We start from the raw sequence: 27149 nt of genomic DNA on the forward strand, positions 1-27149 counted from the left end.
AAATTCTACAAAGGGGTTCACCAACCACTCTTCTGCATTCTTTAAATATTTTATTTTTCATCCACAACTTTCAATAAAATTCATTTCTCCTTAAATACAAATTACAGTCTTTGGTAGTTGTGTAATTTCTTTCAGCAATTTCTTTTTTTTTCTATCCTACAGTTCAAAAATCTTTACAAAATGAAAAAAAAAAAAACAAATTACTTTTAGTCATATAAAAAATCCATGTACAAACAAAAGTGTAAAGAATACAATTTAGGGACACAATCATTTCCTTCCACATATATATAACAAAATAATTACAATGATCAATTTCCACCCATTTTGGTTAACACTTTTTTTTGGTCATTTATTGTTCGATGCTAATAATTTCTTTCAAGGAAAAAAAACAATTGGAAGCTTCAGAAAACTACGTAATCACAATAAAAGGTGAAAAAGTCATCAGAAGTAGTAAAGTCATAAGAATATTTTACTAATCTAATTACCTAATATAAATTAGAATAATTATTTTTTTAATTAATAAAAAAAAGTTTTTTTTGCATTAGTCGTGATTTTTTTGGTGAATTAGTTTTGTTACTTTTTAGTCCATCACAGAATCGGAATAAAGTGTTTGTTCACGTTCGTCGTAGATTCCTTTAGCATAGTTGATCTAAAAATAGCAAATATCCTTAGTTTATCTGAAAACACTAACTACAAAAAAAAATTGTCTTACATGTCTCGATGCTCTCTGAGCCATGTCCTCGGACTGACATCGAACGCGTGGTCTTTTAACATTCTCTTGAACCGTGGACATCGTGGGGCTCTTCGTTGTGACAGTCAGACCCAGTTCGATATAGTGATTCTGCTGGATCTTCTTTGACTTATGATGACTGGACTCGGCGTTCACCGAGACAGGATGACAAGAGAGTAAATCACTGCAAGTGAAGACATAAATATCAGGCGTATCCTATTTCAAGCCAGTGATAACCTCAGCTAAACTTATGTTAGCATGTGTTACGGGTCATTTCGGTCTAATTCGAACTTCAGACATAAAGTCAAGCAAAATGACTTAATGCTCTAGACACAGTTACGACTTAAACAGAGAGATAACGTAATTATAATCAAAATGTAATGATCAAATTACATTTAAATCAGTTTCTGACTAATCCGTCTCTCAGCTTAAGCTGCGAAACGGCTTGGTTGGTAGGAAACTGGTAGGAATTTAGTCAAATCATTATTTTGATTAAGTCGTTTCTCGACTTAAGTCATCAGTGTGTTTCAGAAAAAAATGACTTGAGGCTGTTTTCTAAAAGACAAATTTTAATTTTTGAATTTGAATTTATTTCATCTCATTTTTGACCTTAATGGACTAAATCTTGAAAAATCTGTCAAATTATGCTTATTGTGATTTTAATTCTTTCGTGAACTGGACTAAACCATCAGCCTCTAAAACCCGAATAAGGATCGGGGTCCAATGAGGTGGTTTGGGGACTGCTACGATCTATCGTTGAAGAGGCCTAGACATTAGATAAAACATACAACAATTGCCCAAAAATTGGATAATAAAGACCGAAAATATGATCTGAAAAAGTTATCAGGTGAGATTCGTAAAAATCTCACCTACTGTAATCGATTTAAACAATAAAAAAAGGGACAGATAATCCTAATCGGCTTATGTAGGTGAGATTCTTAATGTAAGCTAACTCGAAATGTACGCAAATTCGATTTAGAGCTGAAGTTGGGGGACACCATTCAGTTATATTAAATCAAATTCGTGAAATTCAAATCATGAATTCAGTCCATCCAAATCAAGGAATCAAGGATTTGGATGGATTGACAGAAAAGTGATATATGGGTGAAATGTAGACCAGAATGTTCTCTATAATTTTGCCATAGAACATGATCTCATCGATTAATCAAAAGCCGAGAAAATCGAGGTTGTTTGTTTCTGAACTCGTTTTTTCACCCAGAGCGCCCCAAGTGTTCATTTGATGAACTTCAACTATATCAAAGAATTGTTGTATTTTGTGGGACTTTCCATTTAAAACCATATTTTAAGTGTCTTTGTGGAGTAGAGGCAGTCAAATTGGCATCTGAGGGATTTCAAAGCGTTATTATGGGAAAAATCAATTTTTTCACACTTAAACGGCAAAATCGGAGTGATAGCGTAAAATGAGCGCAAAATTATGTATGAACGAAATGTAGACACAAATGTCCTCTACAATTACGTCGAAGGAATCATCAAAATTGGTTCAGCGACAGTCGAGATAATTGATCTTATGTGATATTGGAATTGTTTTTTCGCCTGTGGCGCCCCTGGTGTTGGTCCCACAGTTCAAATATTCTAGAAAGTTGTAACATTTGATGAGATCTTTCGTTTAAGCCCTCACTCATCAAAATCGGTCAAATAGAACCGGAGATATGATTTTTTGAATTTCGTGAACTTTGACCCCTCATATCTCCGGTTCTGTTTTAACCACAGCGCACTTATGCCACTTTTTGGAAGCACTCTAGGGTAAGTGTGCCAAATTTCGGCATAGTTGCATGTAAGCACCGAAGTCCTAAGTTTGAAATGCAATATTTTTAATTCATATTGATATTTTTTGTTACTTCCTTTTCGGGAGGGTTGTGCGGAACCTTCAAGACTAGTTTATCATTTTTGTTTTCTTTAAATCACTTCCTAAAATATTAAAAAATTAATAAAAATATGGACATTGCTTTGGGTAGTATTTCGGCCACTTTGTGTGAAATTTCGGCCACCTTTTTTCTGACCACATTTTGTGACGCAACGGATAGAAAATTTCAAAACGTCAAACGGAACGAGTTTAATATTTAATTTAATACGTTTATATGACTCACAAGCCTTGAGATCTTCCGTGTAATTTGTCCTGAAGACCTGAAGAGTAGCATCTCAAATTTACGCGCAGATTCCCGTAGCAATTTGCACTTCCTGAACTCTTCCAAGGCCTTTTCCACATCATCTTTTTCATAGAAGCGATGGTTTTTTTTTCTCTGGACATTGTAGAATTCAAAAATTGAAAAAGGAAACATAAAATGAATAAGAAATTTAGGAAAGCAAAAGATGTGGCCGAAATAGGCAACACTACCTCACTGTAGAGACGCTCACAAAGTATATACTTTTTTACGCGAAATACAGGATCCAGCTGGGAAATTTCACCCGAAATTTAAAGATTGATTCACTATTAACATAAACAGAAACAATCTTTAATGAAAACTAATCAATTTTCATGAAAAACACCGAAGGAAAACCTTCTGCACTGCACCACAAATCACAAGACTGCTAGAGACACAATCGATCTGTCACATTTTTTGTAAGACTCTTTCCACACTGAGTTTTTACAACACAATTTAAATTCAAATTATACCTATAATTTAACTGTCTTTGTGTTAATACATCCTAAAATGAATAAATATTTGAAAGCAAAATGAATTCATTGACTATTCGAAGATTACATACATAATTTTAATTAATTTATTTGCATGGCCGAAATTATACAAAAAGTGGCCGAAATTAGAAGCTGGCCGAAATTTGGCACACTTACCCTATACTAGAGCACAACACTCTAAAATTTGATTAACTTGCACATTGCCGTTTTTGAGAAAAATGAGTATGAATTTTGACGGTATCGCAGCGCCACCTGTGGTGACTTTTTGAACTTCTATCTGAAAGTGCTCATCGAGACGAAACCAAAAACCCAAAATTTAGGTCTATATGTTAATTAGAACCGGAGATAGAGGCCGGTCAATATTCGAACTTTGACCCCTTATAGCTCGGGTCAGGGATTATCGATCGGCTTAAGTATTTTTTTGTTTGATAGGTATAATCAACGGCTACAACATATTAAAATTTCAGCGCGATGCACAAAGGAATTTTTGAATTTTATTTAACTTAGAAAATTGAAAAATCCTCTTTATAAAAATAGCGCCCCTAGCGGTGGTTTTATGAACTTGCGATGTTAGAAGGGGAAGTGGCATTTCATGAGAGCTTTCCAAAAAGCCCTGACTTTTTAAATTCTGACAATTAGAACCGGAGTTATGGCCATTTTAAGAAATTTTTTTTGGACCCTTATAGCTCGGGTCAGGGGGGTCGGGGGACCCTAAGTTTGGTACTGATGGAAAGCTCTAAGGCCCAGCTATAACATACTAAAATTTGAGCCCGGTCGCTGCCATAAGGCGTCTACACATTGGGAGCAATTTTCGTCAAAAATTGCGTTTTTGACAAAAATTTGACGTTTCCCCCTACAACGCTGCAGGGAATTTCCTTCAAAAAAGCAATTTTTGACAAAAATTGCTCCCAATGTGTAGAGGCCAATAGGGGCGGAGCTATTGAGAAAACAAAAAAAGAGGGGTATTCAAAATGGCGGAAGAAATTTAAGAATTGTTTTTTGGACCCTTGTAGCTCGGGTCTGGATGATCGGGAGACCTTATGTTTGGTATTGGTCGAAAGCTCTAAGGCCCAGCTATAACATACTAGCCCGATCGATGACATAGAGGCGGAGCTATTAAGAAAACAAAAAAGGGTAGGTATTCAAAATGTCGGAAGTAGGGGTGGAGGGCGGGGGGTCAATGCACCATGTTGCAATTTTCAGCCGATATATAACCTTTACCGAAAACCGCAAGTCGATATCTTTCTTAGTTTAGGAACTATTAAGCACCAAAGAGCGGCCGGCCGGGAACGTAACTTAGCCCCCCATATATTCGTGATCAGGAAGTGGCGAAACACATTTTGGCCAAGTTTGAGCGCGATCGGAGGACATGAAATTTTGTTAGAATTATAGTAGGTGAGATTATTAAGAATATCACCCAATACTTAAGCCGATCGCTAAGCTCTGACCCGAGCTGTAAGGGGTCAACTTCGAAAATTGACCGGCCTCTATCTTCGGTTCTAATTAACATTTTGACCTAAATTTTGGTTTTTTGGTTTCGTCTGGATGAGCACTTTCAGATGGAAGTTCAAAAAGTCATCAAAGGTGGCGCTGCAATAGCGTCAAAATTCAAACTCATTTTTCTCAAAAACGGCAATGTGCAAGTTAATCAAATTTTAGAGGGTTGTAGCCTAGGCTATGAAGTTTATAAAAAGTGGCCACCAGTCGCTATGATTGTGAGATATGAGGGGTCAAATTTCACGAAATTGAAAACGCCATATTTCTGGTTCTATTTGACCGATTTTGACGAGTAAGTGTGCAAATTAAAGGTGTCGCATAGCGCTACAACTTTATGGAACATTTAAACTTCATAAGACCAACGCTAGAGGCACCACAGTCGAAAAACTAATTTTCATACACCCAGCGAAATTTAATTAAGAAGTTTGCATAAAATGGGTGGTGTGGGTCGTGTGTAGATCCGATCAGCCTAAAATTTTTGGGTACAATATAGGTCTATATAACAACTTTTCTATGGTAGTGAGCGCGGCTCACTACCATAGAAAAAGTTGTTATACAGACCTATATTGTACAAAAAAAATTTAGGCTGATCGGATCTACACACGACCCACACCACCCATTTTATGCAAACTTCTTAATTAAATTTCGCTGGGTGTATTACATAAATTCGATTTCTCGACTCTTGCTCAATCGATTTTGATGATTATTTTGGCATAATTGTAGAGAACATTTTTCATCCAAACATAATTTTTTTTTTTTGTCGATTTAGTGTAAAAAAAACAAATTTTTTTCCACAATAACGCTGCGAAAGTACGCAGGTGCTGATATGACGGTTTAACTCGACTACGTTATTAAAAATAAGGTTTAAAAGAATGATCAATTCAATCATTCTTTGATATTGCTGTAGTTCGTCACATGGACAAACTGCCCGTTGTGATTAAAAAACGTGTTCCTTAACAAAAATTGAATTATCTCGGCTACAGAGCAACCGATAAGATCAAGTTTTGGGACAAAATTGTACAGGAGATTCTGGTCTACATTCCACTATCATCTTTTTTGTTAGTTTATTTACATTCTACACTGAGAAAAAAAATCGATGTGCGATTAACTTTGTTTCCTCGTAATTTTAACAGTTAAGTGTAAAAATATATCAACATTTTTTAATGTTAATTTTACGCCTTTTTAAGGGTAAAATTAACATGAAAAAGGGTAACTTTAAACCCCAATGCAGGGGGCCTCGAGTGGGTCAGTGGATAGAGTAGTAGCTCTATGACTGCGAGGTCTGGGGTTCAAAGCTGAGCAGCAGCAGAAAAAGATTTCTCATGCCATATCGGCTTTGAATTCGTCCAGTGAATGAATGAATAGTACAGTAGACTCTCGCAAATTCGGCTCTTTTAAGATCGGGCTACTTTTTAATTCGGGCAGCGGTTACATTTGAAAAAAGTTTGTTGTCATTTTTCAAGTTTGATTATGATTATCAAATGAATCAAATATGCTCAAATTTAGCATGGTTTGTCTTAGTTTTGATGTGATTTTGCATTATTGAGGGATTTTCATGCAATTTACGATATATATCAGTGTGTAAACTCAATATCTATATGCACATGTCGCCCGAATTTCTGTCTAATTCGGCTGACATTTCGGTCCTATATGCCCGAATTTGAGAGAGTCTACTGTAATGTCAATTGTGCATATTGACAAAAAAAGTGAACCGCCTAAACAATAGAGGCTGGTACGAGAACGAGTTTCGATGTGAAAGTGGTACTTCAATCGATACAAATATTCGCTGTCACTGATCCCAAACACACACCGAGAAGGGATGCTGTGACATAGTAACGGCACTGACTGCTCACAGAGCTGTGATATAGAGCGGCTACCCGTATCGGGGGATAAGATAGAATAGGAGTGGGGAAGCATAAGGGGCCCAATTGGTGGCCTGGATGCATCGGAATATCCGAAATGGAGAACTGACCCCTGGCAAAATCTTATCTTAACCCCAATGCACCTAAAAAGCATAATATTTACACCGATTTCGGATCAATATTGCAGGGTAAAATTAACATTTCCGGTATGTTATTTTAACTTTTTCGGATTTCTCTCAGTATAGATATTTTGATTTAAATAAAAAGTTTGCAAACCGCTATCCAACATTTCTCATCTTTAGTTCTGAATCAAATTTCCTTGCAATCCGATTTTGCTCACGACAAGAACCTCACCTACAATAAGCTGATCTAGGCTTATCACTAGTTTTCTCAACGGAATCTCGGATAAGTCTGAACCGATTTCAACCATTTATGGATCTGATTTTTTTCCGATTTAAAACCGATTGTTGTCGACTTATGTCTCGGAATCTAAGACCTTTCCAATGAAAGCAAATTTTCTCAGATCGATTAAAAAATGCACTCTCTTGATTCCCTTTCACTTTTGAAAAATAGTTTCCCGGGATCCCTCGTATGAAAAAAATTCATGTTTTTTCGTATATGGATGAAATGTCCACCTAAGCAACCTCAAAAATACATCAGAAAAGTGAAAGGGGTTGCAAAGCGTCCCAGGCTTTGCGAAATGCTCGAACTCGTGACTTAGATGCTATACTGCAAAAGTACTTTTGCATCATTTATCGTTTACCGGTTCTCAACCGATTTGAACCGATTCAAAAATCTCTCAAAAGATCCCCCAAACTAGTTTTAAAAGTAAATAGAATTGATTTTCAGATAGTAATTTTTTATCGGTTATGAACCGGTTCATTACCGATTCAAAACCGATTGGAACCGGTTCAGTTTTGTAGGAAATTCCAAGACCTTATAAATATTTATCTACACGTATACGAACTTTAGGTGTTGTTCGATATAATCCGATTGACTTCAAGCCTGTTGTAAAGGATAAAGAGGGCAAAAAAATTAAAAGAGCGTTTTTGAGAAAACCTAAAAAATGGGTTTGTAGGGGAAGGCTAGTGTCGGGAGAAAAGTAATGGTCTTTGGGTTGACTTTTGAAAGGGTCCCCGAAAGTGCCAAGTAGCTATCTCTAGCCGTTTGGCCTCTGTGATATCATTCTTCAGAAATCGTTCCGTCTGAGAAAAATGACACCCCCTCAAAATCCGATTATTATTAGTAGTTAAAAAATTGTAAATCAAAAATACAACATTGAAACTTACCTCAAATGGTAGGTGAATATAATAGCTGTAGCGTCTTCTGTCCTGGAAAACACCCAAACATTCTCCATTGACACCAAAAGTTCCAACTTGGAGTCCTCCCCGTCAAACAGACAAGGTTCATATGCCATTAATTGCTCAGAAAAGTTCCTCTTGTTCAACATGTAAAGGATATTCTGACCCTTGCCCTGAGTATATGAGTATGGTGGCAGGAGACTTCCAGGAGCACCTGTAACACATCTTGGAAGCCGCTTTCTATCCGGCATCTGCCTATTTGAACTTTTACTGGTCTCCCTGACCGCATTGGCAGTTTCCGAAGCCAGATCTAACATTCCAATCACTGGCTTCGTTACCGTTCCAACCAGGCCCATCCCAAATCCAGCAATAAGTCCCTGAAATCCATCCGCCTGAACCCCAGAATACGTATGCTTGACTATACTCGTAACACCACCCAACAGACCAAATCCCAAACCTTTGAGACCAGCAACAAGATGATCTGTTGAATTGGTAGTCGTGGCGACATTTAGAATTCTCTGACGAGCTTCTGTATCTTCCTCATCCAGAACTACTCGTCCCAATCCATCAGACAGAGTTTCTGTCAGTTTAGCAGTTGAATTTGAAATGCCATGAGTCACATTCTTCACGAGACTTTTAACAGATCCTTCGAAAATCAACCCAGAAACTCCCTCAGAAACATCATTGGCAAAACCCAAAGGATTCCCCAGGAAGTCAACACTTCCCAGAATTGATCCTGCTTGCCATTTCAGTTCTTTCTTATAGTGTGACTTTATGGCCGACAGATAAACTTCCAATGTCTCAAAATGATGTTTATCTGTGAATTTTTCAAATTCAATTATTGCATCCTCAAATTTAATTAGTGTCAAACCCAGATGCCGCTTTGTCTCCATCATTTTTGGAGTTAATTTGGTTGCTGTAATCACACTAAGTCGATTTTGACTCACAACAATTTGCAAATCACCAAAATAGTAACGTTTAACATTAGCAGCCATTAATTGTGTTGCCACTCGATGGGCCTCATAATCCGATTCATCGGATAAAGCTGATGCATCAGCTTGAGCCCTGCCCAAACCCATAAAATCTGCCATTCGCAGCATCAATCGCTCTTCCAGGTATATCGACATGGGCCTCAAACTTAGGATCAAGTGCTCAAAAATAACAGCATTTGCATTTGGACTTGGAAGCATTTTTGCAGTCAATTGCAGAGCTGAAAGCTTATTGCGTTGCGGAGAATCAGTCGAAGCGGGTTTGAGGGTAAATAGAGCAACTGGACAGGGTGTCTCTAATAGTTGATTGTCCACTTGGACATCATCAACACTGAGATCAAGTGATCGTACTGAGGGAGTAGCAACTGCTTCGAGTGTGATATTTTCGAGAGAGAAAAAGGCAAGTTCCTCACATGGTTGCCTCGAAACCACGGATATTCCAATGCCTTTGAGTAATTTAAGGTAGATCTGCAAATTGAATTAGTAAACCATTCAGTGATTTGCCTAGATTTTCTCTAAAAAATCTGATTAAATGGATCGCAAAAATCTATGTGTTAAAAAGATCTTAAAAACATTCTCTAAATCCGATAACGATTTCTCAAAAAAACTAAAAAAAAGGAGCGAAAGATAAATCAAACAATCCTTTTAAGAAAAGAACAACATAATCAAGATTATAAAACAGTATCATTATTATTTGGTAAAATTCCTAACGAGCGCCAAGATCCCGAATTCTTTACCCCATTCCTTACCATGGTATTATACATCATACGCAAATTGGGTGATTTTAGCTGATTTATTCCAGGGAAATTGATATTCGAATTTATGTCGGGAATAGATTTTTAGTTACTTTAGTCCTTCAATTACTTGGAAAAAATAGCCCGACAGAGATGGGAATACAATTTGTTGTTCTTTTCTCGCTTCGCGTGAAGTCATGCAAAAATTTTGTTCAAAATGGCGGACGGAAAATTCGACATCCCGTCGAATTTGTTAAAATTGGCCTTCATCTTCTTCTTTGATTTGAATTCTGATTGCCAATTTGTTTTCTTGGATAGTTACTCAATCTAAATCAATAGAGTTTGCAATAAATTAATGTACAGAATTTAAATTCGGCGACCGTTAAGACGCGTATTTGAAGGCGGCTCCCCGCGCCCCCATAATGGATAAAATTTTTTTCTTTTCAAAAAATTAATCCATTAATCTGTAGGAAACTAATCGCAAAATATGAACATTCTATCTTAAGTATTTCTAATACATTGATTGAATGGGTTAAAGTATCCTTTCTATAACTTCGCTCGATTTTGACTAGTCGGAATTTTGGTTTTCAGGCTTTTTGGCGTTAAAATTTTTCTTTTCCATGGTTCTGGTTTTTCGGGTTTTTGGCCCATTCAGGATATTGGCCCATTTTGGATCTATTTAAGAATTTGTTTTTCGGTATCATTTTGAATTTTGTATTTTCAGGATTTTGTCTCTTCAGAATTTTGGTTTTTCCATATTTTGGCTTTTGATTTCAAGATTTTAGTATTAGGGAATTTGGCATTCAAAGTTCTAGCCAACGTGCTTTCTGGCTTTCGGAATTATATCTTTTCGAAATTTTGGTTTCCGGATTTTGGCTTTCAGAATTTTGGCTTCTCGGCCTTTTTGGTATATTGGCTTTCAGGACTTTGGCGTTCGGGGTTTTGACTTTTCAGGATTTTGGTTTCGAGATTTTGGCATTCAGGATTTTGACTTCGAAATTTCTGCTTTAAGGATTTTGGCGTTTGGGATTTTGGCTTTTCGGGATTTTAGCTTTCAGTATTTTGGCTGTATTTTGGTTTTTCAAGATTTTGGTGTTCGGGATTTTGGCTTTCAGAATTTTGATTTTCGGAATTATGGCTTTTGGGATTTTGGCGTTCAAAATTCTAGCATTCGTGGTTTTTGGTGTTCGGGATTTTAGCTTTCAGAATTTTGGCTTTCGGGATTTTAGCTTTCAGGATTTTGGCTTTTCGGTATTTTGGCGTTCAAAATTTTAGAAATCGGGATTTTGGCTTTTGGGATTTTGGCTTTTGGGATTTTGGCGTTCGGAATTTGACATTAATAATTTTGGCTTGTTGACATTTTGGTTATCGGGACTTTGGTGCTCAGAATTTTGGCTTTAGGGATTTTGGCGTTCAGGATTTTCGCTTATCGAAATTTTGGTTTCAGGATTTTGGTTTTCAGAATTTTAGCTTTTTGGCCTTTTTAGTATTTTTGCTTTAGGGATTTTGGCGTTTCGAAATTTTGGTGTTCAGGATTTTGGCTTTCGGGATTTTTACTTTTCAGGATTTTGGTTTCGAGATTTTGTCATTCAGGATTTTGGCGTTCGGGATTTTGGCTTTTCGGTATTTTGATTTCGGGATTTTAGCTTTCAGGATTTTGGCTGTATTATGGCTTTTCAAGATTTTGGTTTCAGGATGTTGGCTTTCAGAATTTTGGCTTTTCGGCCTTTTTGGTATATTGGCTTTCAGGACTTTGGCGTTCGGGGTTTTGACTTTTCAGGATTTTGGTTTCGAGATTTTTGCATTCAGGATTTTGGCGTTCGGAATTTTAGCTTTTCGAGATTTTGGTTTTCGGGACTTTAGTGTTAGCGATTTTGGAGTTCGGAATTTTAGCTTTCAGGATTTTGGCTTTTTGTGATTTTGGTGTTCGGGATTTTGGCATTTCCAGATTTTTGTGTTCGGGACTTTGGTGTTCGGGATTTTAGCTTTCAAAATTTTGGCGTTCGGAATTTTGGCTCAAAAGCGAGATTTTGGCGTTCGGAATGTTGCCTTTCGAGGTTTTGATTTTAGCAATTTTGACTTTCGGGAATTTAGCGTTCAAAATTTTAGCATTCGTTGTTTTGGCTTTCTGGACTTTGGCTTTCAAAATTTTTACTTTCGGCATCTTGGCTTTCAGAATTTTGGCTTTTGAGCTTTTACGATTCTAAGTTAAAGAAAAACTCCGTTTCATCTTATTCCAATCTTGTCTTGAAATTTTCTGCATTACAAATTTAAAATATCTTTCAAAGCTAATTTGAAATTATTGAAATCATCAAGGAGTTTGATATTTCCCTTTTAGATCAATTATTGTAGTTTATTATGTTTTTGACATTTTAAATTTAAACATCGTTATCAGATAAGACGAATTCGCCTTTTCCAGGCCGATTTAAATATTTAAAGCTCAAAAAATTATCACAAAATTAAGAAAAAAAATGCGTGGTAAATATTATTAAAAAAAAAATTGTGAAATCAATAAAACTTACATGGAATTCTTCGATGGGAGTCTTGTCTGGACTGTCACTTCCACCAGTGGAGTTACTAAAGTGAGGAATAATATGTGATACGTGCTTCCATGCTGGATCAATGGCCAGGCAACTGTTACTCCTCGAATTGACATCCCTGATCCTCACTGTCCTTATTGGTCCGTCCATTGTCACAACAACAGACAAACATCCCGATCCAGGACGCATTTTCTGTCGTTCAATGGCTTGTTCAAGAGGCACCAGACTCTCAGTGATCACATGCGTATCAGAGACAATCATCCCCAGAACAGCTTCCGATCCCGGTCTGAGACCAAAGAACCCATTTTTTGGTTGAACACACATATTTGAGTGTTCACACATCAGGCGACCTTCCTCCGTAAAACGCCATGTTTGTGTGGACTTTCGACGAATATCAATTGGTCTCACTACAAGATTCACATAGCTCATGGGTCTCGGAGGACCATCGAGATCCAAAACGAATCTCTGCACAACTGTTGCCCTTTTGCCGGGTTCTGTTGGTGGAGATGATCCTTCATGTTCCAACTGTTTATCCTGATTCATACGCCAAAGCTGAGATCGATCTCCTGGACGTTTCCTGACCAACAACACCCTCCCATCTACAACTCCCAACACCAATTGTTGACTTTCCACATCGTAATCCCATGGTTCCTGCATCAAACCAACATCCGATGTCCTCTTGAAAGTCCCACTAAAAGCGATGTAGATGAAGTTCTCGTAAGTCAAATTATGAGGAACTGCAATATCTCTCAGAGGATAAATGTGAGAAACTCCTCCGGGAGCCTCCACCTGAATGGCTTGCATTCCTGTTGGTTCATCCAGAGCATAGGCCATTGAGGAATGAGCTTTCACTGTCGTTCTCCATTGATGCTTACAACCCGGCTGATAAAATTTCATGGGCACTTCGGAAAAGTTGTCAATTCGAATGGGCGGCGGAAGAGCTTGGGCATCTCCGAAAAGGAGAAAATAAGTGGCACCCTGAAGGACAATCTCCAAACGGATAAAGTGCATGTCTCCATTGATGTTCCTATTGAAGAAAATTGATTTCTCAAAACTCGATAAGGGCAATAAAAACTAGAAATTTTGAAAACGTGAATTGAAAAGTTTAATGGTGTTAAAACATTTGTGAAAATTTTTGGTAAAACTTGGCAAAATTTCAATTGCAAAACATTAAAGATAATTTAAATTGGGAAATTTTAAGTAGAAGAATTCGACATATTACTGCTCGAACTCAAAGAGAGAGAAGTATAAAAAATTAATAATCATCTTTTTTTTTTTCAACTTATTACCGTTCTAGAGCTTAAACGGTTAGAGATATCAACTTCTAGTCTTCGATGGCCCCCCCCTATTCTGCGAAAAACATTACCTATAGTCCCCATAGCAAAATACCGCTGAAATTCCAGTGGAAAACTTGCGTCCAAATTGCAAAATTCGCCGGAATTTGACGCAAAAATTCCACTAAGTTAGCTGAGATTCTTTACAATCTCAGCTTTTGTGGTCACAGGTGAAATCCGACCTCGTCAGATCGGGCCCAAATTTTGGATGTACACGTTTTGACACTCATAGATCACGAAAATCATGTGCGCCAAAAATCGATTTTCGTGGACGTCCCGTCCCGTCCCGTCGCGTCCCGTCCCATCCCGTCCCGTCCCGTCCGTTACATTTCGACTTCTGGAGAGAGAACGGAAAGAGATATCGACAAGCGGTTTTCGGCAAAAGTTAAAAGTCATTGGGCCGCTAGAAGTTGATGATGTCAAATCGAAAAATCGATTTTCGATTAATCGATTTCGAATATTTCGAAAACTAGACGATGCTTTTTCTTTATATTTTAATATGTTGTAGCTGGGGTCGAGGCCTTTCCAACGGTGTGTCGCACTCCTCCCTTGATGTTCCCTGACCCGAGCTATAATCAAAAATGTCTTGATCGGACTGCATTTTCTGTATTTATAGAGGGATTTCGATGAAATTTCAGCCTATATTGTATCTGAGAGCACGATCTTTCTAATAATGGGTCCCATCCGTCTCTACCCCAACCCACTGTACCCCGACCATTACTATATCCGTATTGACCGGACTCTATCACTTATGTCTATTAACCGATTTCAATGAACTTTTTTTTCTTTTTACTCAGACTATTTAAAATAGAAAATGACCAGTGATAAGCCCAGATAAGCTTATGGTAGCTGAGATTCTTTACAGGTGACCTCGAAATGCGTGCAACTCGGGGTGCTTGCAACTCGGAATGCGTGAAAATTCGATTGTAAGTTGAATTTTGGAGGCACAGAATCGCGTCAAGCAAACTGTTTTAGGTGGCCGAAATGGATAAAATTGGCTCGACGCGATTCTTTACCCCCAAAATTTAACTCAAATCGAATTTTCACGCATTCCGAGTTGCAAGCACCCCGATTTGCACGCATTTTGAGGTCACCTGTAAAGAATCTCAGCTACCATAAGCTTATCTGGGCTTTTTTCCTATGGAATTTGGAGCCGGTAATTCCATTGGAATCGTAGCTCTCCATGGAATTTCAAGTACGATATGCTGGAATTCCGGCGTTAAATTTTGCGGAGTTCCGTGGAACATTTATATGGAAACTCACACGTGAAACGTCCGCGGGATAAGCTGGAAAAATCATATGGAAATTTCCACTATCTTTCCATAGGGTTTTATATGGTTTTTTTCCACTTTTTTCTCGAATGTCAAACAAATAAAATGGTGTTGTGAGAACGTGGATAATTTGTTTCCAAACCTTCCGCAAACATTTTTAGTGATTCATGTGGCAATTATAATAATTAATTATGCGACACTGCGTTTCGTGTAGTAGATAATAAAGAAGTGATTACATTAAATAGTCCGCCAACCTAAAATAATACTGTTTTTATGTCATTTAATATATATTTTAGAAAAACTTTTTTTTATAAAATATTTTTTTATTGCTCAAAGTGTTAATTCGTTATTGCTGGTTTAGTAAAACATATTATAATCATCGTAATCTTTGCTATTTCTTTAATATTCGGAAGTAAAATCACGAGGTGCATGTGACAGCTTCATTTTTTCTCCATTTTATTTTGGTGGAAAAATCCACATAAATTCCACGAGCATTTCCATGGATGTATTCTATATAAAAAATCCAGCATAAATCCATTAATTTTCGTTGGAACGTATTATGGAAAATTCCTATGGAATTTTTTAAGGAAGAATAGTGGAAAATTCCAAAGAATTTTTCGCTTGTTATTCCTATTCCGCTTTCTTTTGCTATGGGGTCTTTTTTGGATCTTCAAATATATTTTCGAATTTTTCAATATCTACTTCTGTACGGAAAGAATATGATTTTTTTTGGAGAGATTTTCTTATTGTTTTAGATGGGAAAGGAAAAAAGACCAGGAATAAGAACAAATCCTGCAGTCAGGAGCAACTCGACAAGGTTTTGGAAGCCTTTCGTCGCGGTTTCACTTACTCTCTTTGTCTCCAATTAGAAACTTTCCCTTGTCTCTATTTGGAATAATTTGTTTCCAATTGCAGCACTTTGCACTTGTGTATTTCTCTTATATTTAAGAAGTTTTTAAAATATATCTAAAGAATTTTCACTAAACAGTAACATTCTAGAAGAGTCAAGGAGCAAATTTATGTAATTCTTTTCAGAAAAAAATTAAACTTAAAGTGTTGAATCTTCTGTCAAAGTTAAAGCGTCTGGAAATGGTTTTGAATTAGAACATTTACCCTAAATATTTAAAGTATTCCAAAATTATTTCAAAACTTAGGTATGGATTAAAGTTTAAAGGTCAAATCCTTAAAAATATTGCAATCTATAAACAATTACAAATCAAGAAATGATTTTAATGCAATTTATGAACCATTTTAAATGGGAGACCTCTATCTCGTTCTTTTAAATAGCAAATTAAATTAATCTTCGCCAAAAAAAAGTTCAAATTAAAATTACACTCACCTTATATTGATGTAGACGCTCAGAGACTCCTGAATTGGGACTCCTCCTGACCACAGGCAATCCTGGACATCTGGTAATCGTACGCACAATTCCTGCTCTTTGTCCAATCTCGGCCAGTGGAAAGGTAAATGACAATCCGGAACAGCCTCAATGAATGTGGACTTAGCCAGAGGATCTGAAAGCGTTGTTGCAAAATACTTCTGTGCAAACTGCAGCTTGTATCTACTGCGATTGTACAGCTGGAACCTTGGCGAAAAGGAAACAACACTTGTCTTAGAATACCGTCCTCTGCCTCTCCTAACGTCAATTCCAATGACAAAAGTTTCATTGGAAACGCCCGATTTCAACTGTCTATTGAGGGTGTCCTTGTGAAGATTAAAAGGCTGACACCAAGTCGGATTCATGCCGTACCTCTTCCCTAATCTGACCGTAAGAGCTGGTGGTGCATCAAAATCTGAGAAACTGAACATCAATGGTGACACCAAACGAGCCTGTTCGTGTTCTGAAAATTGTCCTGAACTCTCATGATTAACTCCTTCCTGACGGAAAACCAGAGGCAATCCTGTACGATTGACTAGCCAAAAAGGTGCACTGATGCTTATCTGTACACCTTGTCCCTTTTCTACCTGAACACTACCCCTGAGGAAGAGTAGCCGATGATTTACATCGGTTAGCTTCAGTCTCATTTCACTACTCCCTAAATATCCAGCTGGTATTGCAATATTCCCAGATCCTGGATAACCATCCAGAGCAATTGTCAATTCAATTTGATAACTGAGATCGACTTCGTGAATTGCAGCAGTTTCCGACGGAGAAACCCTTCCGTGACTCCCTCCAGGGACTCTCCAGAGCAAATCACAGGGAAGTAAATTGTGAAGTCTGACCGGAGGATACAAGACAAAAGAATGTCCTGGAAGATTATTTCCATCCCTAATCGGATACTTTTCCCTCTCAATGGCCACCACAAAGTGAAACCATCGTTCCCTGTTACTCTTGCACGTCCTCAGTTCCTGCTGAACATCCACATTGTCCAGTAACTCCTTCCAATGGAAAGGTTTATCTGAAAATTGATGAAAGTGTCCCCTTCTGGATTCAATTGTTTTACTATCTTGAGTTGTCCAGTAATCATTGCTTATTGTCCTGGATTCCTTCTCGCCATCACCCTCCCCAACACTCGGAAGGGGTTTTAAGAAGATAAAGGCATGCACATGACTCAAGGGGACACTGTAGATTTTCTGAGGTTCAACCACAGCCGTCAGAGTTTCCGGCCACTTTTCAACATTTGGCCCATATAAATGTTCCATTTTCAGTAAAGCAGGATTGCTCAAACGATTAATCACTTGCAGTGATGATCGTACAGTGACCAATTTCTGAGCTGAACCCTCCATGGTCACGGAAAAGACTATCCGAACTGTTGAGCCCACCCCAGAGTCATTTGGAGAGATAATTTCATGGTGAGCATGTCGGAAGTATGTCCCAACTCTGTCTACAGATACAGGACCCACTTCAGTCCATCCCTCGACACGAACGCCAACCTAAAGTTACCATCTTTGTAAATTTCTCGAATTTTTATTTAAAAAAAAACTTCCTAACATTAAATATCCCAACTTATCAATCAAAAGGAACATCTGACAACCAATTGTAAAATATTTGTTGTACAGTTTTTTGCTTATTTTCATTATTCAACTCTTTTTGACTACTTTAATTTACTAAAATATTATTAAGTATAGATAGTATACTATTGATTAAGCCCCACCCGCGAATAATTTTAGACCACGCCTTTTTTGGAGCTTATGGGCAACTGAGCTGTATAACTGTACAAATTGTATAAATTAAAAATATACAAAACTTAGTTGAAGAAAAACGCTACTACTATCTACTATACTACTGAAAAAAAATCAAAATATCTTTCCATCTCTAAAAGAGGCCACGCCCCATTTAAGGCAAATAATTTTATAATAATTTTTGGTGAATAAATTAGCAAATTGGTAAGTAACATTTAAATTGTACAATGAATAATTCAAAATTCTGTCAGTATAAAATTACATTTTAATCAGATATACCTCCTGTACCATACTAATTTTTCACGAAACATAGTGAAATATTCTTGTTGTAATGTAAGTTCAGACGATATGGACTATCCTGGCGTTATTGTCGTTTAATTGCAAGGGATCTCAAATCACTGTTCGAAAGAGTAGTAATGGAATAAATAGGATAGAAATTGAACTTTTTGTGATATTCAAGAGAAGAAGAGTGTGAAAGAGTATAGGATATACATATGAAAACATTTCAGAAAGAGAAGTTACGGGCGAAGCGTCTCATGTCTCATGCTTTGTGGAATTCTTGAACTTGTGGCTTAGGAATAAACTTCAAAAGTACTTTTGCATAATTTACCAATATTAATAGAGTTCTTAATAAGGAATAATAATATTGGTTTAATTTTCAGTAAGTTGCATAAAGTTAACAATTTCGAGCTTCTCCCTATTTTTTCATCTGCACAATTTCTTTTCAAATTTACCGATTAATAACCGATTTAAACCGTTTTGTGAGTCACCCAAAAGATCGCATAAAATATACTACAAGTAATGCGATTGATTTTCGAACAAAAATTCTTACCGGTTTATAACCACTTCATTACCGCCTCATTAGGGGAAACTGGGGCAAAAAGTCACAAATCGAAAATTTCAAAAATTCAATATATTCCAAGGTAAAAAAGATAGCGGCTCAAAATTTTTTCTATAGATAGCCTCCGTAGACCTTCTTCAATGTTGTAAGTTTCTTAGAATTCGAACAAGGAATTTAGAAAATAAAAAATATCGAAATTTTTAGCCCTATTTTTGAAATATTTTCTTTGCAGAAGATATCAATTATTACCTACTTATTTTCCAAAATTGATGCACTGGTGAATATTTTCTAAATAATTTAGTTTTTTTTTTGAATACGAATCCGCTATCTGTTTTAGATTTTCATAAAAATTCTTTTCTCCAGAAATCCTTTTATTAAAAATGGCCACTTGGGGTAAAAAGTAGCAAAAGGTATAGAGCAAAAAGTACACACAGAAAAATGGAAAATTCTTCAACAGAAACACCCAGGAATTTAATTTCAAATTCCATCCAATGAATGCCAATACTCTAATTCTAAATCCTTGATCATTTAGTTTTAGTTGCAATTTGCAAATCTGTAGACATTTTTCATTTTCCAGCTAATTCTGAACTTAAGTTCCCGATCTCTTAACTTGAAAGACCTAGGGATTCTAGCCCATTTCTTTCGCTCAGAGCTTCTAAACTTAAACGCCTCGGGGATTCACGTCCAATTTAAGTTCCCAGGATCTTTTATATTCTTAAATTTAGAGTTAAAATTTTTCTGTGTGTAACAAAAAAGCTAAGCAATTTCTGATGTCTCATGGCGAAAAGAAACGTCATTATCGTGTCTCGCCGCTTGTTGTTTGCACTGGTCAAACGATTTGCAGTCTTTTGTGTGTGTTTTTCTAAAATATCTTGAAAAGCGCTTTTCTCGTTTTCTCACTTTTCTCGCAGAGAAAACGGTGTTTTACAAAGGTGTAGATGAATAAATTTTCTATGAAAATATATCCTCTAGGTATTTTTTTTTAAATTTACGGAAGCCCGTAATTAAGTGAATCAAAATAAGACAATACCCCATGTCTAGTACTATTTGCCCCAGCATTTTTGAGAACAGTCACAAAATTACCTTTTATAAATTGGCTCGATAAACGTATTTCCTTACAAAATAGAGGAATATTACTTTCACAAACTTGTAGAGCTGTAAATTTCCTATAAAACTGTGCTAATTAGAAATTTTTGAAGCGCTCGAGCAGCTCGTAAAAAAAATAAAATATCCGTTTTGTGACTTTTTGCCCCAGTCTCCCCTATATAGCCTATAAACCCGAGTGGAAAGCGATAATTTGTCTTCAAGGAAGTCCAGACCTTCAAATAAGGTGGTCCTTGACTTCTGGTGGTCATTAGAACGTCTAAATTATCGTATGATCTTTCCTTGAGATAGACACAAACATTTTGTTTGCACATCAATTGCTGAATTTAAAATTTTTCTTATCAGAAAAGATGACATTTCTGAAACTGACCACGAACGTGCAAGCGAATTTACTCCTTCGTCGGATCGAGCATAACTTTTTTTTGAGGATCGATGAAATCTCGTCCTTTTCAGGACTTTTAAGGCTTCATATAGAGGTCCTTTAACAAAATTTATTTCATGGTTATTTGCGATCTATGTGTCTCAGAGATCGTTTCTTTGCAGATGTGACGCAGGTTTTGTTCAATTTGCTTCTTCACTTTAAAAACGATGACTAGCGATGAAGCATTTTTTTTAAACCTCCACCAAAGCATTTTAAAATGCTACTAGTATCCCTGTACCAAGTTATGTTTCGAAAAACGTAAAGTTTAATTACAATCAGGGTTTTAAAAAGCCATAGCAACAGCTGCTTTCGCATTTCCTGCAAAATAGAGCGACATTAAATTGTCACGTTTGAGTTCCATTACGGTTTAAAAAAGTTTTACAAAATATTATCGAAAATGCTTTTGTAGGCCTTTAACCGATAAAATGAACTACCACTATGCAAAATATTAAATCGCTGTCATCACCGATTTGACAGCTATACGCTCTGAAAGTTATTGCATAATTTTTCATCCACCCTGTATGTCATATAAGAAATTTAAAAGAAAATGAATTCAATTTCAAGTAGCAGTAATTCCTAAAGCTATTATAGGGGGCGTGGCCTAAATTTATTTTATGAAAGAAACTTAATATTTAAATGATGGAATACTACATCAATGAAAAAAATAAAAATATATCAGTAAAATGAAATATTATCCGTTGTATTTGTTACTTAAAAGAAGATAGATATGTCAACAAAATTCCTCAATAAGCATCCTTCAATTTCATTTATCTTTTTGTACCTCCAATGTTTTTGGCAGATTTTGGCAATCAAAGCCATTTTTATGCTATCTCAAAAACGTGTTGTGCAAGTTTTTTTTTAACTTTTTGAACATATTTTGAGTATAATCCAGGCAGGCTTTTCATCCACAAACGATCCTGACCTTGAATTATACCTTTTAACGTTATCCCAAGGTCAAATGTTAAACAAATATTTAAGTAAAGAGTTTTTCTAGCGCTTGAAACAAAACTAGACTTTTTTGAAAGAGCTTGAAATTCTGAAAAAGCTAAATCTTCTATAACCGGTTATTAACCGGATATAGATCGGCTATGAATCGAAAATTAATTTTTGCCCAAAATTCAAGTGTATTACTTTTACATTATATTGGTTAATTTATTACATTTAATTCGAATCAATTTGGTTGTGAATTGTAAACTAGTAAACAATTAATGCGCAACCAATTTTCGACCCTTTTTCAAATTTTGTACCAATTTTCTATCTAAGGTAAAGTGCCCTCAAGTCGACCGGTTCCTCAATTCGACCGGTAGTGTTATTTATTCAATTTATTTATATTTGCACTTTGCACTAATATTTGGCGTATGATCTAACATTAATAGATCAATTATTCCATAAATAAATACGAATCAGTGACAATTTTATAGAAATTCACCATTAAAACATTCAAATTTTGATCACCGGTCGAATCGAGGAACCGGTCGACTCGAGGGCACTTTACCTTACCTAGAAAAAAAATACATTGCAAAAATTTCACTAACCTGATGAAGATTGAGTTTATGGGAATCGTGATGCCGCAATTTGTTCTGAGGCCCAAAGGAGAAAGGTTGAACAGTTCCTGGAGGTACTAATTGCCATCGGGTCTCACTCTTAGTCAGCAGTTCCCTTCTGGGCACTCCATCTGGCGATGAAACGAGCGTCGTGAACCAAAGAGTCATCCCAGTGTCATTTTTCAGGGCAAACGGCACAAAAGGTGTCCTTCTGCGATGTCCACTGGGACTCTTGTCACTTCCACGCACATTTCCTGTGGATCCTTCATAGTAGTCTTGTGTCCAATTATCTCTGACTACCTGGTACAGGTCAATAATTGTATTTGTGATATTAAACTTGAGCATATCCTCACTGATTATTTGCAGATGGAGACGATTTCTCTGTGTGCCAATCTGCCCCAGGCTATAACTCCATTCTCCCTGACACTTCCACGGTTCAATAATGGGCTCCCATCCACTCAATCTGCGATTGTAGTAATCACTGGCAAACACCCCTTTCAGGTGTCCTGCACGGAAACCCAAATTTTCACTCACTGAAAAACTCGCTCCCATTTCCTGCCTCAAATCCAAATGAGACAGAGAAAGTTCCAAAAGAGGAACATCTGCATCTTTGCAGTCATCAATCACACAAATACTGATACATGTTGCCCTAATCTCAACAGCCTGAATCTCCAAGGGACCACGTGATGGAACTGTGATTGTTTTTAGAGGTTCTGCATTCTGTGTAAGCCACAAAGCTGCATCATCCAACTGATTTGGACAAATCTCAAGGGCTCTCATGCAATCTGCCCTCTTAAAGCCCAAAGCAGTCAAATTCTTAATGGCAGCTTCGACATCTAGGGCAGAACAAGGGGCAAAGGTAAAGGTCAAAGTCTAAAGGTATTTTGTTATTTTTGAAAACTAAAAATTGAAGATAAAACTCACCTAATGATCCTCCTCCTCCTTCCTCTTTGCCCGATCTCGCATGTTTTGTCTGCTTCGGAAGACTCTGCAGCATCTTTGTAAACATCTTTACATCATGATACGACAATCGGATACACAATCTCTTTTGCAATTGAATATCCAGGACACCCTTTCTGATATCCAAATTAATCGTCACGGGATCAATGATTGACAAAGCCGTGGTATCTTCTGCATCCAAAGTGCAAGAAAACACTTCGAGATTATTGAGATTTAGTGACATAACTTTGCTCAATTCACTCGGACGAAAAGATACAATGGTAGTACTCTTCAGGATTACAGCATTTGTATCCCATTGATCGGTATTTTCAACAAAAACCAATTCAGAATTTGTAATATTCAACACTAATTCCAGTGAATCATCAATATTCTGCACATTAGGACTGTCAAAGTCACTTTGAAGTACCTTAGGAACTGTTAACTCTTTTGGAGGCTCTTCAGATTGTGACAGGAAATCCCTGATATTCTCCAACCAATCCAAAATTGCCATCAATCTCATATTATTCAACAAAATTGTGTACTTTGAACAATCCTGCCGGCGACGACTGTGAACCTCAGCCTGAACAGAATCTTCATTTAACTTTGAACTTGTTGGTGCTAGGATATTTGTAAAAACATTTCTGGGTGCTGTAAATTGTGTGCGAGAATCGGTAACGAGAATTTCCTGAGATACTAAATCAATATCCTGAGATCCATCGCTAAATGAATCAATTTTCAATGAAGATTTAATAAAGTTAATGCAAGCGAGAAAATTATCCTTTTCACTCAAAAGTATATCCTCAAAACCTCTATTTGTGGCCAAAGAAGCCAATGGAAAGGCTTCAGGAGCACTTTTAGGCATTTGAAGTTTTACAAGGACTCCTTGAAGATCGAGTGTGATGGACATATTAGTCCAAACCTAAAAGGAAGAATAACCTTATAAAAGGTATGACCTTTTGACCTTCAAAAGAGAATAGAAGGCTGATTTTATGAAATGAAAATGAAAAGTCCTCCTTTAAAACCTAGAGTCTAAAAAATGTCGCAAAATTCAAAATCGTAATTCACTGATCACGAATATTATAAGGTCAAATAAAAAGTTCTGAAGCCATTTCGCAAGATGTCATTAGTTAGCAATATCTCACGAAATATAAAATCGTGTTGGATCAAACTAAACCAGGCCCGAGCTAAAAGAAAAGCCGATGTGAATTTGGTGGTTCCAGTTGGGATTCTTCGAAGTGCCGCGAAAATTCACGTAGAGAAAGTGAGAGGTTTTTAATGTTAAAATTGCTTAATTCCTTAAAGTTAAGTCATTTTCACAAGAAAATCCTTTTTATAATTTAGTTGAACACACCTATTTGGGTTAATTGTAAATATTTGTCGATATTACAACAAAAACATTGGAATGAAATTTTGAGCTGGAAGACTCATATTCTTTTGAGCTGTCCCAAAATTCAGGATAGGCTTGAGAAAAACCCTTTTGTACAACACTATTTTGGTTAATAAGGAATGCAAAAGTACATATCAAAAGAAAGGACACGACCTGCTAATAAGGATAAATTAGAGAAGAAAATATTTTGTCGCATTATAGAGATTTTTCGCAACCGCAGCGCTGCCACACGTTTGTTAATAGAATTATTTGCGTCTCTATCTCTCTCTCACAGTTGAATTGCGCGCGATTTAAGAACTTTCCATTTGAAGTGATATTTTCATTTAATTTCTTTGTATTTCTGCAAGATTCAAGTAAAAGGATGTGTAGTGAAGAGCTACCCGTCTTCTGACAAAGATATCAATAAGACAATTAATTTTTATGAGAGCTTTTCTTTGTATTATGTCTTTTTGGCGCAAATATATTTATCATGGCACCGTGAATAAGCGGGATCAGTGTTACCAGCACGGATATCTGCAATTTCCATTAGAACTATCAACACAAAATTTCCGATATTACACGACTTTTAACGAGCACAGAAACGGTGTTTTCAAGGTGACAACAGTCTTTAGAAAAAAAAATTTGACAATTTTGTGTTTGATGAAGCCAGTTGTATGTCACAGATTCAAAAATCAAAGTAAAAAGGAGAAAATTCGATTTGGTCTTCAGTACTACTACGACACAGGTAAATAGACGAAGCATACGCTCAAAAAAAATTGTGCTATTTATGGACACAATAAAGTATCTGATACAGGCGCCCATCAAGCCTAATAAAAAGTGAAGATATTTTTCACTTTTCTTTGTAAAAATTTTGCAGATATTGCACTGAGTGAGACTTAAACAAATTTACTCGTAGTTCTTGTATTATTTCGGCGAACTTTATGAGATATGTATTTTTAGATAGCTTTTAATGCACGATTTCGAAATATATCAAACTGAAAAGTCAATTCTCTCTAGGAAAAAACTTGCCAATAGTCTTCAGTGGCTCTATGCAAAAACGTATGGAAAAATGAAATGTCGAGAGGCCCCTAATCTGATGCAACAGAAAATCGGTGGTTCAAACAATTCCATTCTGGGAATATGGACGACAAAGACGAGATAGAGTAGAGTCATCACATATGGATGTTATACACTTATGGAAATGGATAGCTTGCAAAATTCTTAAATTCAAAACAGATTACGAAAAATCACAAAATTGGTAATCATAATCATACACAGAGAAACAATATTTTGTAAAATTGTCCGTAAATGTTTGTGATGTGAATTCTTACTGGGGACTTACGAAATGCTCGTAAATCGTATAACCCACAAATTTGTAAAACTTTGTATTTTTCACAAATATTGGCCTCAATTCTGAGACCAAGATCAAGATCAAAATCAAGACAATTTCAAGATTTTGGTATTCTGAAATCAAAAAATCAAGATCAAGATGTCAAATCTGTCAAGTGTCTTGAAATCTTGAAATCCAAGACAAAACCGTGTGGATATCAAGGTATAAGTTATAAAGGAATAAATTTTCTATCAAATTATTTCAATTGGATATTTCATTCATTCACGAGAACTCGTAACAAAGCGAAAGAAAATGACAAAAAATACCCCATGGCTGGCAAAATTTGCCCCAGCATATTTTGAGAATTTCCACAAAATCGTCTTTTAGAAAATTGCTCGGAAATCACATTTCCATTTGAGTTTGACTAAAATAACGTTGGTAAAGTTCTAGGGCGGTAAATTGTCTATAAGAATAGCTTAATAGAGGTCATTTAGATTCTCTGATAGCTCGTGAAAAAATAAAATATCCATTTTGACCAGGGGGGGTGACATTAGCTCTGAAAAATACGCCCGGTTTTAGTGAAATTTTTTCCCTGTTTTCGTATACATTTCACGAGATATCTCCAAAACTACGTAGGTTGCCAATTTGGGGTTTTCGGTTGCCTTTTCGTTATTAAATTGGCTTTTATTTTTATTAGTATTTTTTGCTAATTCATTCTTCAATGACAGAAAACAGCTAATAAACTCAAAAGTTTTTTTTCGGCTCGTTAGAAACATATGGGACACATAGGAAATGGCATGCCCCTGATTTTGACAAATATCGCCCCAGTCTCCCCTACGTGTTGTACAGTTCAGACCTGGCAGTAAGCGATTATCACCTTTTCAAGCAGTTACAAAATTTTCTTGATGGTACAAAACTGGCCTCAAAAAAAAAACTTATGAAATTGAACTAGTCAAGTTTTTATACCAATTAAGACGAGAACTTCTTCAATCGTGGAATTATGAAATTATCTTCAAAACGAACAAAAGTTATCAAAACAAAACGTTGGATATTTGATCTAAATTGAATAATCCTAACTATATTAATTTTATATTCAAAAAAAAAAGGTTTAATCCTTTATGGACGATTGGGTCACCGGTGACCCAAAAATGAAATTTTTCCTATGGCTATTCAAAGTTGTGTTTTTCTCTAAAAAGTCGGAAAAGGCGATTTTCTTGACCCCCAATTTTTGACCCTCTCGTCCTTAAAGGGTTGAAAGGGTTCAGAACTTTTTACTTGACCTAATATTTGCCTCAATTGTCAATGATACCTAAAGGGGTTGGGCTAATTTTTTGTGGATATGGGTTTTCGCAAATAATGAGATAGGTACATGACATAATTCATAGATAGCAATAATGACTTGTTATCCTTGTAAACATATCTCCAAAAGAAAGTGATTGCCATGAATTTGAATTGTTTTTAAGCCACGCCCTTTTTTGAAAACCACAAGTATTTTGACATGTTATGCCAAAATATAATCATAAAAAAATCATTTCTAAAACTTACTTCTAAAAACCTCAAGAAAAAT

At 36.3% G+C, this 27149-nt stretch overlaps 1 protein-coding gene across 1 annotated transcript in view; it reads right to left on the reverse strand.

The window, feature by feature from the left end:
* Positions 1 to 28: 28 nt before the first annotated feature.
* Positions 29 to 27149, reverse strand: part of LOC129804081 (intermembrane lipid transfer protein Vps13D) — a 69234-nt gene continuing 42113 nt past the window's right edge. The window contains exons 9-15 of the mRNA XM_055851111.1: positions 22872 to 23805; positions 21939 to 22783; positions 16254 to 17788; positions 12292 to 13336; positions 8035 to 9503; positions 713 to 914; positions 29 to 649 (exon numbers count right to left, since the gene is read on the reverse strand). Coding sequence (XP_055707086.1) covers positions 581 to 649; positions 713 to 914; positions 8035 to 9503; positions 12292 to 13336; positions 16254 to 17788; positions 21939 to 22783; positions 22872 to 23805 — 6099 coding nt within the window. The 3' untranslated portion in view covers positions 29 to 580. The remainder of the gene's footprint in view (positions 650 to 712; positions 915 to 8034; positions 9504 to 12291; positions 13337 to 16253; positions 17789 to 21938; positions 22784 to 22871; positions 23806 to 27149) is intronic.

This window comes from Phlebotomus papatasi, chromosome 2 (assembly GCF_024763615.1).
Source record: "Phlebotomus papatasi isolate M1 chromosome 2, Ppap_2.1, whole genome shotgun sequence".
NCBI classification, from domain to species: domain Eukaryota; kingdom Metazoa; phylum Arthropoda; class Insecta; order Diptera; family Psychodidae; genus Phlebotomus; species Phlebotomus papatasi.